This window comes from Halichoerus grypus, chromosome 3 (genome assembly GCF_964656455.1).
Source record: "Halichoerus grypus chromosome 3, mHalGry1.hap1.1, whole genome shotgun sequence".
NCBI lineage: Eukaryota > Metazoa > Chordata > Mammalia > Carnivora > Phocidae > Halichoerus > Halichoerus grypus.
This window is the reverse complement of record NC_135714.1, coordinates 131,947,587-131,959,858: the sequence shown is the minus strand read 5'-3', so window position 1 is coordinate 131,959,858 and position 12,272 is coordinate 131,947,587. Positions and strand designations below refer to the sequence as shown.

The 12,272-nt window shown below is 40.0% G+C and overlaps 1 protein-coding gene across 1 annotated transcript in view; it reads left to right on the top strand.

Annotated features, from left to right (window-relative positions):
• The window catches only part of DCHS2 (dachsous cadherin-related 2), a 119,939-nt gene extending 107,878 nt beyond the window's left edge, over positions 1–12,061 (top strand). The window contains 4 exon segments of the mRNA XM_078068246.1: positions 4,076–4,206; positions 5,800–6,086; positions 6,969–7,101; positions 9,221–12,061. Of these exon segments, the coding sequence (XP_077924372.1) occupies positions 4,076–4,206; positions 5,800–6,086; positions 6,969–7,101; positions 9,221–11,841 (3,172 nt within the window). The 3' untranslated portion in view covers positions 11,842–12,061.
• Positions 12,062–12,272: the final 211 nt, after the last annotated feature.

The window sequence follows — 12,272 nt, the reverse complement described above, 5'->3', positions numbered from 1 at the left end:
GTAAAATGGAATTACCTAGGGAAAGTCCGCAAGATGAGAATTTGGGGGATTATCACTACTTGAGGATCAAGCAGACAAATAGAAGCCAGCAGAATAGATTCAGGGAAGAAAAGGAACAGAACCTGGAAAAGATGGTCATGGAAACCACAGGGAGAGGTTGGACTCCATAAAAGAAAAGGGTTTCACAATGTGTTTGGATTAGAATCCACTAGAAGTGTTCCTTATTTTAAGGAGTTTAAGGAGATGTTATATACATATTTCTTATTTCCACAAGCTCTTTCTTGATCTTTCTGCTTTTCCATAGCATCTTGTTCTTGTTTCATCCTGCATTGCCTTCTGATAGCTCTCCAAAGACATAAATTAGAACTGTTTTTTCAAGATCTCTGTTTCTTTCAGGTTTATTTCTTCTCCTCATCTGTTCTACACTCTTTTTCGTGTTGGAGACTTTCTGTAAGTAACTAACGATCCTCGCTTCTGAGTGAGGCAAGAGCAAAGTCCTCAGAATCTCTGAGTGGGCTGGCAGAGCTTATCAACCAGCACACTTCGCTTTCAGATGAACCAGAGAGGAAATTGACTACTTTGCAGGACGACATACAAATGACAATATTTCTCCAGGGGCAGACCTGCAATATTATTTACTCTGAAGATGAAAATCTTCTGGGAGTGAAGAGCAATGGGCAAGGGGACTTGATTATTCTGTGTTTTGAGTTTAAAATAATCGTCAAGCTATTTTTAGCTCAATATCTCACCCCACCCCTTGTCGTGTCTTGTTTCTGTCATTGGTTATGTGGGGGCAAATCTGTTCCCCACTCATCCTTATCTCCCTCCAGATATATTTCAATCTGTGGTTTCCTGTTACCCACTTATCTGTAACCACTCCCAAATCTGCTTGCATTTTCCAGAAATTTGTTGGAACTTCTCACCACCTCTACCCACCAAAATCTTCTCCGCTTTACTGTTAGCCTTATGGATATATACCTTATTTTAAATTCTTTTGCTATCATTATCATAGAATCTCAGGAGGAAGAAGAGATAAAACTTGTGTAGTTAAAACCAGAAGTCATAGCTCTTCTCTTCATTGGTGTTTCTGATGTTGGCTGATATGTTTGTTTTACTTAGAATTTCAGAAAGAACATGGAATTCTGGGTAGACATTTAAGATACTGTGGAGAGGGAGTTTTGAAAAATTCCCTTCCACCTTCAGTATTTGTTAAAGCAATCAGAAAGGATACCGCCTGGTCAAGGTCCCATCTAAAGTTTAAGGTGATAAAAGAAGCTTCCTGTGGTTGGTAGAATAGGGGAAATATGCTCTGAGTTAGAACGGACCGGTTCAAAATCTGGTCAGTTTCATTTATAATCTCTGCTGATGTAATAATCGGGGCAGCCGTTCTGAAACCTGGAGCCAGTTGGACTGGTTACAACCAATAGTTTTACAAAGACTGCCAAGGAGCCATCATAGAAAAGTTGAGGTCTCACAGAAGTTATGTGTAGAATCTTGGTGGATCTGCCTTCATAATTTTCCATCTGTTCTTCAAGCTATTGAGGAACTGTTTACTCGTCTTTTTATTTTGAAACTGAATTGTACATTTTACTCCGTATCAAAGATTCTCATGTTTTCTAAGTTGACTTAGACATTATATGGAACCCCTGACACTGTAACGTTGTAAAAATCACGGCGGTTGCAGCTATAGCCGAAGAATCGACAGAGCCATAAATGTGATGTCCTGGCTGAGCTTTTACTGTGACACTGGGGAAGGGCAGGCCACAGAGGCAGAGAACATTATGATTTGTTTATTTTTAGTAAAATATTTCCATATGTACCTGACTTATGTTCCTGCTAACAAAACAAACTTTCCACATGGAATGATTCTTAAGCTCCAGAAGTGTGAAATTCAAGTAGTTGTTTTACTGATGTCCCAGCTCCGATAGCATAGAAGGCAGCCCGTGTGCTCCACGAACAGTAGATAAACAGGGATTATTTGCTATAAAGTGGGATTTAAGCCAAGAAAGAGTTGATGCTTATTTTACATCATTTTAAAATGTAAGATTGGGAAGATAGACCACTCATCAGGTAAGCTAAGGAAAAAGAAAGTGGAAATGTGTCAACTTCCAAGACTCAGTTTCTTAAAGGGTAGTATCAACCACATGCTAAGACTAACACCAGTTTTGAGGTAAAGATTATCTTCTGATGGGCAACTTGCATCATTCCTCAACTACCCTCCTGGAATTCATAGTGTTTAGAGCGGAGTGAAAAGCTAATGGTTATACATTAGGGCATGATAGATGCACAGTAATATATATCCTTGTTGAAAATATATAGTGGAGCTCAGACAGTAGACACAGGCTTTCCAGTCAGCCAACACCTGGGCTTGAATCCTGGCTCTGTCATACAGTACATTCATAATCTTAGACAAATCTTGAGAAACCAGCCCTCAACATACATTTTTTTTTAAAATCAAGTAAGATGCATAGCTCACCTGCTCTCAATAAACAGGAGCGGCAGATAATCAGTCAGTAAGAACAAAGGGTGATGACTGCTGTGTCAGAAGAATGTACAGGGTGCTGTGGGATTGAGAAAGGGGCATCCGAACCAGACCGGAAGTCAGGGAGAGCTTCCCAGAGATGTGAGCTTTGGAAGATCAAGAGGGTAGTATAGGGACAGTAATTCCAGGCAGAAGCCAAGACATTGGAGGTCATGTGTATGTGCTCAAGGCCTGGACTACCTCTTGTAGACGTGAAGAGCCAAGGAAAAGTTTTCAATAGGGAAGTCAGGTTTTCAATTCAGGATGTTGGATGGAGCAGTTGAGTGGCAGTGTGGGGGATCGACAGGGGCAGATGAGACTTGCAGTAGGGAGATTGGTGGACAAACAAGTACTCCAGATGGGAAAGGATATAATGAAGATGGAACATTCCAGGTCAAGATGATAAGGGGATGAGGCTACAGAGACCAACTTGTCCTGGTTTGCCGGGGACTGTCCTGGTTTTTTTTTAAAAAACAAAAACAAAAACCTGAAAGTCCCATGTCCCAGCAAACCCTTCAGTCCCAGGCAAAGCAAGAAGGCTGGTCAGCCTACCTGAGGCTCTGAAGGCAGGACTGAAATGGTTGGGAACGCCGATCCAAGTGATATTGAGAAGGTAAAATCTGTAAGACTCACAATGAGTTGGGTTTTGGAAGATTGGTGACAGAAATGGAGAAGTTGAAGGCACTAAGAAGGTTTTGAATTTAGTTGCTGGAGATAGTTGTACCATCATCTAAGAGAGATGAAATCACTGCATATAAATTCTTTCGGATCATAGACTTTCCCCCCTACTCTGTAGTTCTAGCCAATCATGCATTTTTGTACCTGTATTAATCATGCAGCATCCTCTCTTAATTCTACAGTTTCTCTTGATTTTGAATCTGGATTTAAAAAAATATCAGTACAAAGCAATCTCTTAGTGGCTCTATCTTTGTTGGTACAGTAAAATGGAAATATGTAGTAATATCCAGGCCATGCATGGTAGGGTGGAGGGAGTCTACTTACCCAAAGAACATGTATTGGTGTTTGTACTTTTTAGGTTGTCCTTGGTAGGAAAGGACTGAATTCTACAGTCTGTCTCCAGAAAAGGCTCATTTGTAAATGCCACGTGATCCCTGGTTGCTTGCTGGATTTGATGCTCTAAACCAGTCAGAAATAAATAAATTTCAGGCTACCATTCTTTTTCTTTTTTTTTTTTTTAAGATTTTATTTATTTATTTGAGAGAGAGAGTACACACACAAGCCAGGGGTAAGGAGCAGAGGGAGAAGCAGACTCCCTGTTGAGCAGGGAGTTCAACACGGGGCTCGATCCCAGGACCCCGGGATCATGACCTGAGCCGAAGGCAGCCGCTTAACTGACTGAGCCACCCAGGCACCCCCAGGCTACCGTTCTGATGAAATAAATTTTTAAATGAGGCCGTTTAGAAAAAGCTAGGGGGAAAATAAAAGTAGCTAGTCAGCTCATTTTTTAAGTTTTCAATGGGATATTTGATAGTTATGTTGTTTTTCTAGTTCTCTGGATAATGGATTACATTTCTTGATTCTTTTCCAAACCAGCTTGATTGTGCAAGCCACAGATAAAGGGATGCCCAGGCTTTCTGGTACAAGTGTCATCAAGATACAGGTGACTGATATAAATGACAATGCCCCGGCTTTTCTCCCTTCTGAAGCAGTGGAAATTGCAGAAAGTAAGTGTGCCGATTTGGAATCATGGTTTTCACTTGTGTAATATCATCTACCAGCCAGGCATTCTAATCAGTATGAGTGCTAATCCTCAGGAACCGTGCAACGTGGACAGCTTCTGTCTTCATTTTACAGAATAGAAAATCGATGGCCCGAAGTTAAATATCAAATGTCAAAGACGTTAGATGTTGAGGCTGGGATTTGCCTTTAAGTCCCCAGGCTCAACCTGCCATTCCACACAGCTGCTTTTGTGTGTGTCCATATTTCTCAAAACCAAAATCTACTCCATGAAGAAGCACACTTTGTTGACTATGATGGTCATTCTAGAGCTCCTCTGAGAAGAAGCAATGTCCTTAGACTGAAATTTTGTCAGGCTTTGCAGTATACGAATGGCAAGTGATAAGTGAAGGGATGCTCATTGCACAGAGTCATCACTTTCCTTTAGTGCAAACTCACCGTCAGCATTGCAAGAAAAATTTTACCCACAATAATGGTAGAGGTAGAAAATACAAAATTTTACATGATATGCTAATTAATCCCAATTGTTTGGGTCCCTGGGTTCTATGACTCCATAGTCTGCAATCTCAAAGTTTGTCCACGGTCAGCAGCCGGACTGGTAAATCCATCCCAACTCTATCATTGAAATTGCAAAAAGTGCTGGCCCCTCTCTTGCCTCTCTCCTTTCACTCTTAGTATCCACCTGACTCCTAAGATGTTACTAACATTTTAAGATGTTCAGTTTCCAAACAAATTACCACTCACAGAGGGATATATTTGTAGATGTATAGGGATACCTACAAATACTCTAAAATATTCTACAAAGAAAAAATTCTCCAGTTCTGCCTCTCACCTATTTGATATACTTCCATTTGTTTTTACTGAAGGTACTATTCTTAAGCATGTTCATTAGCATCAAAATGCAGCAATGTGCCCATTATAAACACGTCACCAGAACAAATGGCAAAAATCAAAGCATATACTGAATAGGGTAAGGAGTGGTTGATGCACACCCAGAATGTTCAAGCCTGAAATATGAAAATTACATGAGTCTCATATATAGGGGAACTATTCTGAGTATCTTGGCATCTCCTTTCTACCTGTACCATACTTGTAAGCTTAAAAACGAGGTCCCTTTTATGAAGTTTAGACTAAAGAACAGATGCAGTGTCATTTAAATTTTGCTTACGTTTCAAAATCGTATGCTTTGTATTACTGTTTTGAGTAAGAACTTTCTTCCCACCCATATCACCCATGAATATATGATTTTAATACAGAAACTATGTAAGATAAATATGTGGCTGAGAATGTTTCTTGGTCCCGGAATTGTGTTGCACGCATATGATAAAAAAATGCAATATAAAAATCGAATTTACTCTACCTCCTCAATTCCCTACTCAGTGGTAAATTTTCACTTTATTGGGCTCATAAATTCTTCAGAGTTTTTGTTCGGCTCGTAATGAGCTTTGTATGGGAAATCATGCCAAGAAACAGCAAATCATGTTGGACTTAAAGTTAAAATGTTTGGATTGAACTATCAAAGAAAAGTATTTCAAAGGATGAATTTTAATGGAGGCTGACATTGGTCATGACTATTGCAGATTCTTTGCCTGGTATAGTTGTGACTCAGATATCAGTTCATGATGTGGATTTGAATCCAGCTTTCATCTTCAATTTCGCCAAAGAGAGTAATCCTGGAGTCAAGTTTGCTATTGATCAGAATACTGGAGCAGTGGTGCTAGTGAAAACACTGGATTTTGAAGAAGCTACCGAATATGAGCTGTTCATCCAAATTTCGGATACTGTGCATGAAACAGAGGGAACGCTCATTGTCCGTGTGGTGGATGTCAATGATAACCCACCTGTATTTTCTCAAGATTCTTACCAGGTAAATAATGTAAGGGGATGCTGAAAACAGAGCCAAAGTGGAAAGGAAAAGGGAATAATGTAAGCTTACCAGTGTTGACAGACTGATTTAGGCAGACAGTATCCACAGGTTTTAGTGCCTTAGTTGATCCTGAGGGTTGTATATTCAATATCCTGGAAGCTATGGTATATACATATGGAATTAAGGAGCTCATCCAACTCAGTTTCTTATGGATGTGTAGCATCATTTTTTTTTCTTTTTTTAGTTTGTAGGGATTGGAGTCCAGTTGTTCATAACAATCAGAACTGGCCTAGCATTTGCAGAGGTACCAAACAATACGGTGGTTTGGATAATCGGCACTTAATTTGGGAAAACTCTTTCTTTCCTAGGAATATTTTTGGAATACACTGATGAACATTTTGCAGAAACAAGTCATGAACAAAACTGTGAAGTGGAAATTTTATTTTTGTAGAGCTTAGTGTATGTTTATAGAAGTAAGGACAATAATAGCATTCAACTAAGCACTTGGAAATGGGCTTCAGGACTTCTGAATGTAGCAAATGCATGGTTTAAACATAAACACAGAAGGGCAGCTAACCTAAATAATGATCTTCTGTATGTAATACTACAGTAGTGGTTTTATTAACTATCCTCTACCAAGCAGAAATAATTTAGAAGGACTTCTTTTTTTCATAAGAAGCAATCAAAACTAAATGAAATTTTTAAATTTTGTTTTTCTGAATTCTGGGACTACAAAATAATGTTCTTAATATATTAACTCTATAAATTACTATGTGTGTTTTCCATAAGCAAAATGGATGCAATGATTTTACTTTCTGGCCCTGTTCATGAAAATATCTCCAGCCTGTAAGTACAAGGCTCATTTCTCTCTTTTTCCTTCAGGTCACTGTTCCTGAATCGGTGCCTGTGGGGTACTCAGTGCTGACCGTGGCAGCCACGGACCTAGAAAGCAATGAGAACATTTCTTACAGAATCCTTTCCTCTTCTAAGGAATTTTCAATCGATCCAATGAATGGTGAGTTATTTATTGTGGCTTTAGCGTTCATAGGTTTGAGTTACAGTGTAGAAGCCTGAAATAATCTTTTCCAAATGCTCCTAAAATGTTTCCACCTCACCCCCCTGGTATTATAGATGCCACCCTTCTTATTTCTCTTCACATCAAATGTTGTGGTAGCAAATCCTGGTGTTATTTCTCTTCTCCAACATCTCAATGGCTGGAAAGCAAAAGGAATTGATTACATGCTGGCAAATGCGCAGAACTTCAGAGACCCCAATGTAGTAAACACCCAGCTCATCAGTCCAACCAAGGACAATTTAAGTAATTATCCCAGGCCTCAACAAGCATTAAAATGAAAGCGAAGGGATCCATTTAGTACTGAGGACTTCGTGTTACGAGAGTGTGGAAGCTTTTTTTCCACGCCAAGTACATTAAGTTCAGTAATAGCATAATACATTCAATAAGGACAAAAAACTGAACAAGGAAAATTATTCGAGCATCTCTACTGAGAACAATCATTGTGGTATTCCAGTTTATTTGATGCCTTCCAAAGCTCTTTATATTTTTATCAGACAGCAAGTCATTTGTGGTCATGAAATGCATTCAGGCAAGTGATTTCAGATTAAAACAGTTAAGAATTGTATAGAGAAAGCATAACAATGCGTAGATAGTAAAAGTTAAATTTGATATGATATTATGATTAGCAAAGCACTGTCCCTAGCAGAGCACACTCTGTGTGAAAAGAACAGGGCCTGGGACGTGTTACACCATGTGTTCCCCATTTCTACATGCCATTGCATTATTTCATTAGTGAGAGCTGATTTAAAAATGAACCTCAGGATGACAGATGGTAAGTAGACTTACTGTGGGGATCACTTTGCAATATATACAGATATCAAATCATTAGATTGTACACCTGAAACCAACACAATGTTATATACTAATTATATCTCAATAATAAAAAAAAAAATTAACCTCAGGATTGCCCCAAGGAAGAATTTAATCACAAAATACTGGTATGAGGCCCATGGTGTGTTACAAAAGGGAGAAGTAGGTCATGTTACCACACAGCCTGTGGGTGAATGCTACTGTATGGATATAAACATGCCAGAAATTTGGCTCTTTTGAGGGGGACCGGGGGTTGGAGATGCACAGTGCTCAGATGATATCAACTGCTATCCTGGCCACAGCACATCACAGTGTGTGAGGTGGTCCCTCTGAGCACTTAATCCTAGCAACACTTTGCTTGACGTGCGTTATCAACGAGCTTTGCAATGAGATATTGATTAGAATGTTTTTAAGACATTAAATAGGGGTACCTGGATGGTGCAGTCAGTTAAGAGTCCAACTCTTGATTTCAGCTCAGGTCACAGTCTCAGGGTCACGAGATCGAGCCCACATTGGGCTCTCTGCTCAGTGTGGAGTCTGCTTGAGATTCTCTCCCCTTCTGCCCCTCCCCCCTCCCTTTCTCCCTCTCTCTCTGAAAATAAATAAATCTTTAAAAAACATTAAATGCTATCAGATCAATTTAGTTCATGGTGAGACTCTAATTACATATTTCTATATTAAAAATAATAAAATGTATTAAATGTATTTCATTTAAGGGAAATCCACTTGCTGAATTAATGAAGAGCTTTAGGAAAAACACCTCCATAAATTATCAATAGTTGTAACTCGGCATTATTATATATACTACCTTCATTTGACTAGAGTGAATGTCAACCAGTATTTCCAGAATCAATATCTTTATACTAGAATGTCTCTATACATGTGTCTATGGATAGTAGAATGGGATACAGATTTTTCAAATAAGAATACATTTTCTTAAAAAAAAAAGATAATGGGGCAGCTTATTATACAAAATAAAGTTAAGAGACATTTCGGCAAAGTCATCTTCAAGTGGTTCATATATTTACTAGAGTGAATGCCAGGAGTATTACTTCTGGATCTTAAGTGTTACAAAAGCATAAATATAAAAAATTCGAAATTTCTATTTGGATTTACTCTTGGTTGTAACTTAAATAACAAATCTAGCAAATAACTAAACCTATTAGTAAATATTTGGTAAATGTTTGCTGACAACTGGATCCTGAAAATTTAATTTCACAGCATTAAAATGCTATGTCTTGTTTTTCAGGCACAATATTTACTATCAATCCTGTATTACTGCTGGACAAAAAATCAACAGTTCAGTTTCTTGTTGAAGCCAGTGATGGTGGAATTCCTGACCTGAGGGCTCTCACCTTAGTAGAGATAGAAATACAAGATATGAACAATTATGCTCCTGAGTTTGCGGTAGAATATTATAATCTCAGCTTGAGGGAAGATGCTCAAATTGGAGGCACGCTTGTCACATTTTCAACCATTGACCATGACTGGACCCGTGAAAACACACATGTTGATTATTCCATCATCAGCGGTAATTCACAGAACAATTTCCATGTGGAAACTAGTTTCATTCATTCAGAATATCCTTATAAGCAAGTTGGTTACCTGGTGTTGCTTCACAGTCTGGATAGAGAAGCAGCTAACGGTCATAAGCTTATCATTCTGGCATCTGACCACGGCTTCCCTCCATTGAGCTCCACAGCCACTGTAGCAATAGAAGTACTGGATGTCAATGATAATCCTCCTAAATTCAACAGTCTGAAATATCACGCCCACGTCAAGGAAAGTACCCCTCTGGGGAGTCACATCACTGTGGTCTCTGCACATGACCGTGATGTGGGTTCACATGCAGAAATCATCTACCACATCATCTCTGGAAATGAAGAGGGGCATTTTCACTTGGAAGAAAAAACTGGAGTTCTTTATTTGATTAAACTTCTGGATTATGAAGAAACGACAAAATTCACTTTAACCGTTCAAGCTTCAGATGAAGAAAAGAAGCATTTTTCGTTTGCAGTTGTGCTTATCAATGTCCTGGATGATAATGACCATGCACCTCAGTTTATGTTCTCGAGCTTAAATTGTGTTGTTCCTGAAAATGTGCCTGTTTTCTCCACCATATGTTCCGTAAATGCTCTGGATTTTGACGCAGGTCCTTATGGAGAACTGACCTATTCTGTGTTATCACCCTGTTCGGTCACTCACGGGATGCCTCGTGATCATGACCCCTTCCTCATTGACCCTTTAACAGGGGATATTCACACTCAGCAAGCCCTTGACTATGAAAATGACAATAAATACTGCCTCACAGTGCAGGCAAAAGACAAAGGTGACTCAACAGCCACTTTAACGGTTTGGCTGGATATTGAAGGGATAGATGAGTTTGAACCCATGTTTACTCAAGAGGAGTATTTTTTCAACCTTCCAGAGAAGAATAAAGTGAGACAGCTGATCGGCAGAGTGGAAGCGTCAGACGCAGACGCGGGTATTGATGGAGTTGTTCTGTACTCTTTGGACGCTCCATCTCCTTTCTTTTTAGTGAATAAAACGAACGGAAACATCTATTTAACTAGAGCACCTCCCCTAATAAGAAGTCAGTTCCGTGAACAAGACACCATTGAAATGAAAATCATTGCTCGTAGCCCCAAACCGGACTCCAAGTTTACATTCTGCACTGTTTTTGTGAACATGTCTTCTTTCTCAGAAGGACAATACTCAGGAGTATCTGGCAGCGGCTTTTCAATCAGCCTCACGGTCTCCTTTTTAGGGTTTCTGACACTCATCTTCATTCTAATTGTACTGATTTTAAGACATAAACAAAAAGACGCAGCCAACAATTACGAAGACAAGAAAACATCGTCCACCTTAGATATCAGTTTGAGACTGACCACAGAGGGCAGCATGCTCAAGCCCTTCCAGAAGACTAACGAGGACAATAACGCGGTGGTGCCCGCGGACTCCCTGCCTGAGTGGTTGAGCTTAATAAGTCTCATGGAGAAGGACATTGTGAATTTGTACAGGCACTCAAACTCCAGTGGCCACTGCTCTGTGGAAGGAGAAACTGCAGAAGATAAGGAAATCCAGAGGATAAACGAGCATCCTTACAGAAAGGACGCTGGCTCAGCTCTGAGTGACCGGGAGTCCAGGGTCCCAGACTCTGGAATCCCAAGGGACTCGGACCAGCTCTCCTGCTTGTCTGGAGAAACCGATGTGGTGGTCACTGCTGACACAGCAGAAACCAGCCATGCATTTGAGGAAGAAGATCGAGAAGGCCGTGGCATAACCTATGTTCAAAATAATGTGTTACCCCAGACACTAAAGAAGAGACAGGTAAAAGAGAGCATCCGGGCTGATGTCAGGAGAGAGTCCGTCTTTATTTCAGGGGATCAGGAAGCAAGGTGCGTGGCTCTTTCCACCCAGAGAACCTCTAATCACGATGTGAGAGGCAACTACCACTGGGATTATCTCCTCAGCTGGGAACCCAAGTTCCAACCTCTCGCCTCGGTATTTAACGATATTGCAAAACTAAAGGACCAACATTTACAGACGACTGGCATTCCTAAAGAGACGTCTTTGGTTTTCCCACCACCTTTGATTACCGCAGTAGCCCAGCCCGGGCTTAAAACAGTTCCACCAAGAATGCCAGCCAGAACCCCGGGGCAAGTGCTTCACAAATACCCAGACTCCCCCCTTCCCTACCATCTCAGTTCTCTGCCTGAAGCCATGACTCCCAGCTTTTCTCCATCTCTTTTCCTGCTGACTGCAAAGACCCCTGCTGTGACCCCACGGTCGTCACATGGGGAATCGTCGGGAACACATCTGAGTGGTACATGCCGTGAACTTAAAGCAGAAGATGAAGTTCAAATATAACCTGATTGTGATGTCACCATCGGTCATGAACGGTTGAACAAGACATTCTTAAGCTAGCTCTTCAAGATTGGTTAAAATGCAGTCAGGGTTTGCAGAATCTCCTCATTTAAGTTTCTCAAATTTCTTCCAGCCTTAATGAGAAGTTACCCCCCTCTTTTAACCTTTCTGTTTTGCTCTCAGGACTCAAGTTTGTATATAAAAGTAGTGTATATTCTGTCGTACCTGGTTTTCTGTATGATTAAATCTCCAAAGAACACCATGAGCTAGACTGACTGCCAAAATGTTTCTATGAAAATAAATGGAAAATAAGTATAGTGCAGTCTGGTCACATTACTGCTGATTACACTGCTATACTTAAAATAGATTAGTTAAGACTGAATAAGGAATGAATGTAGGACAGAAAATAATGGAGAGGGGAAATGGGGAACGAT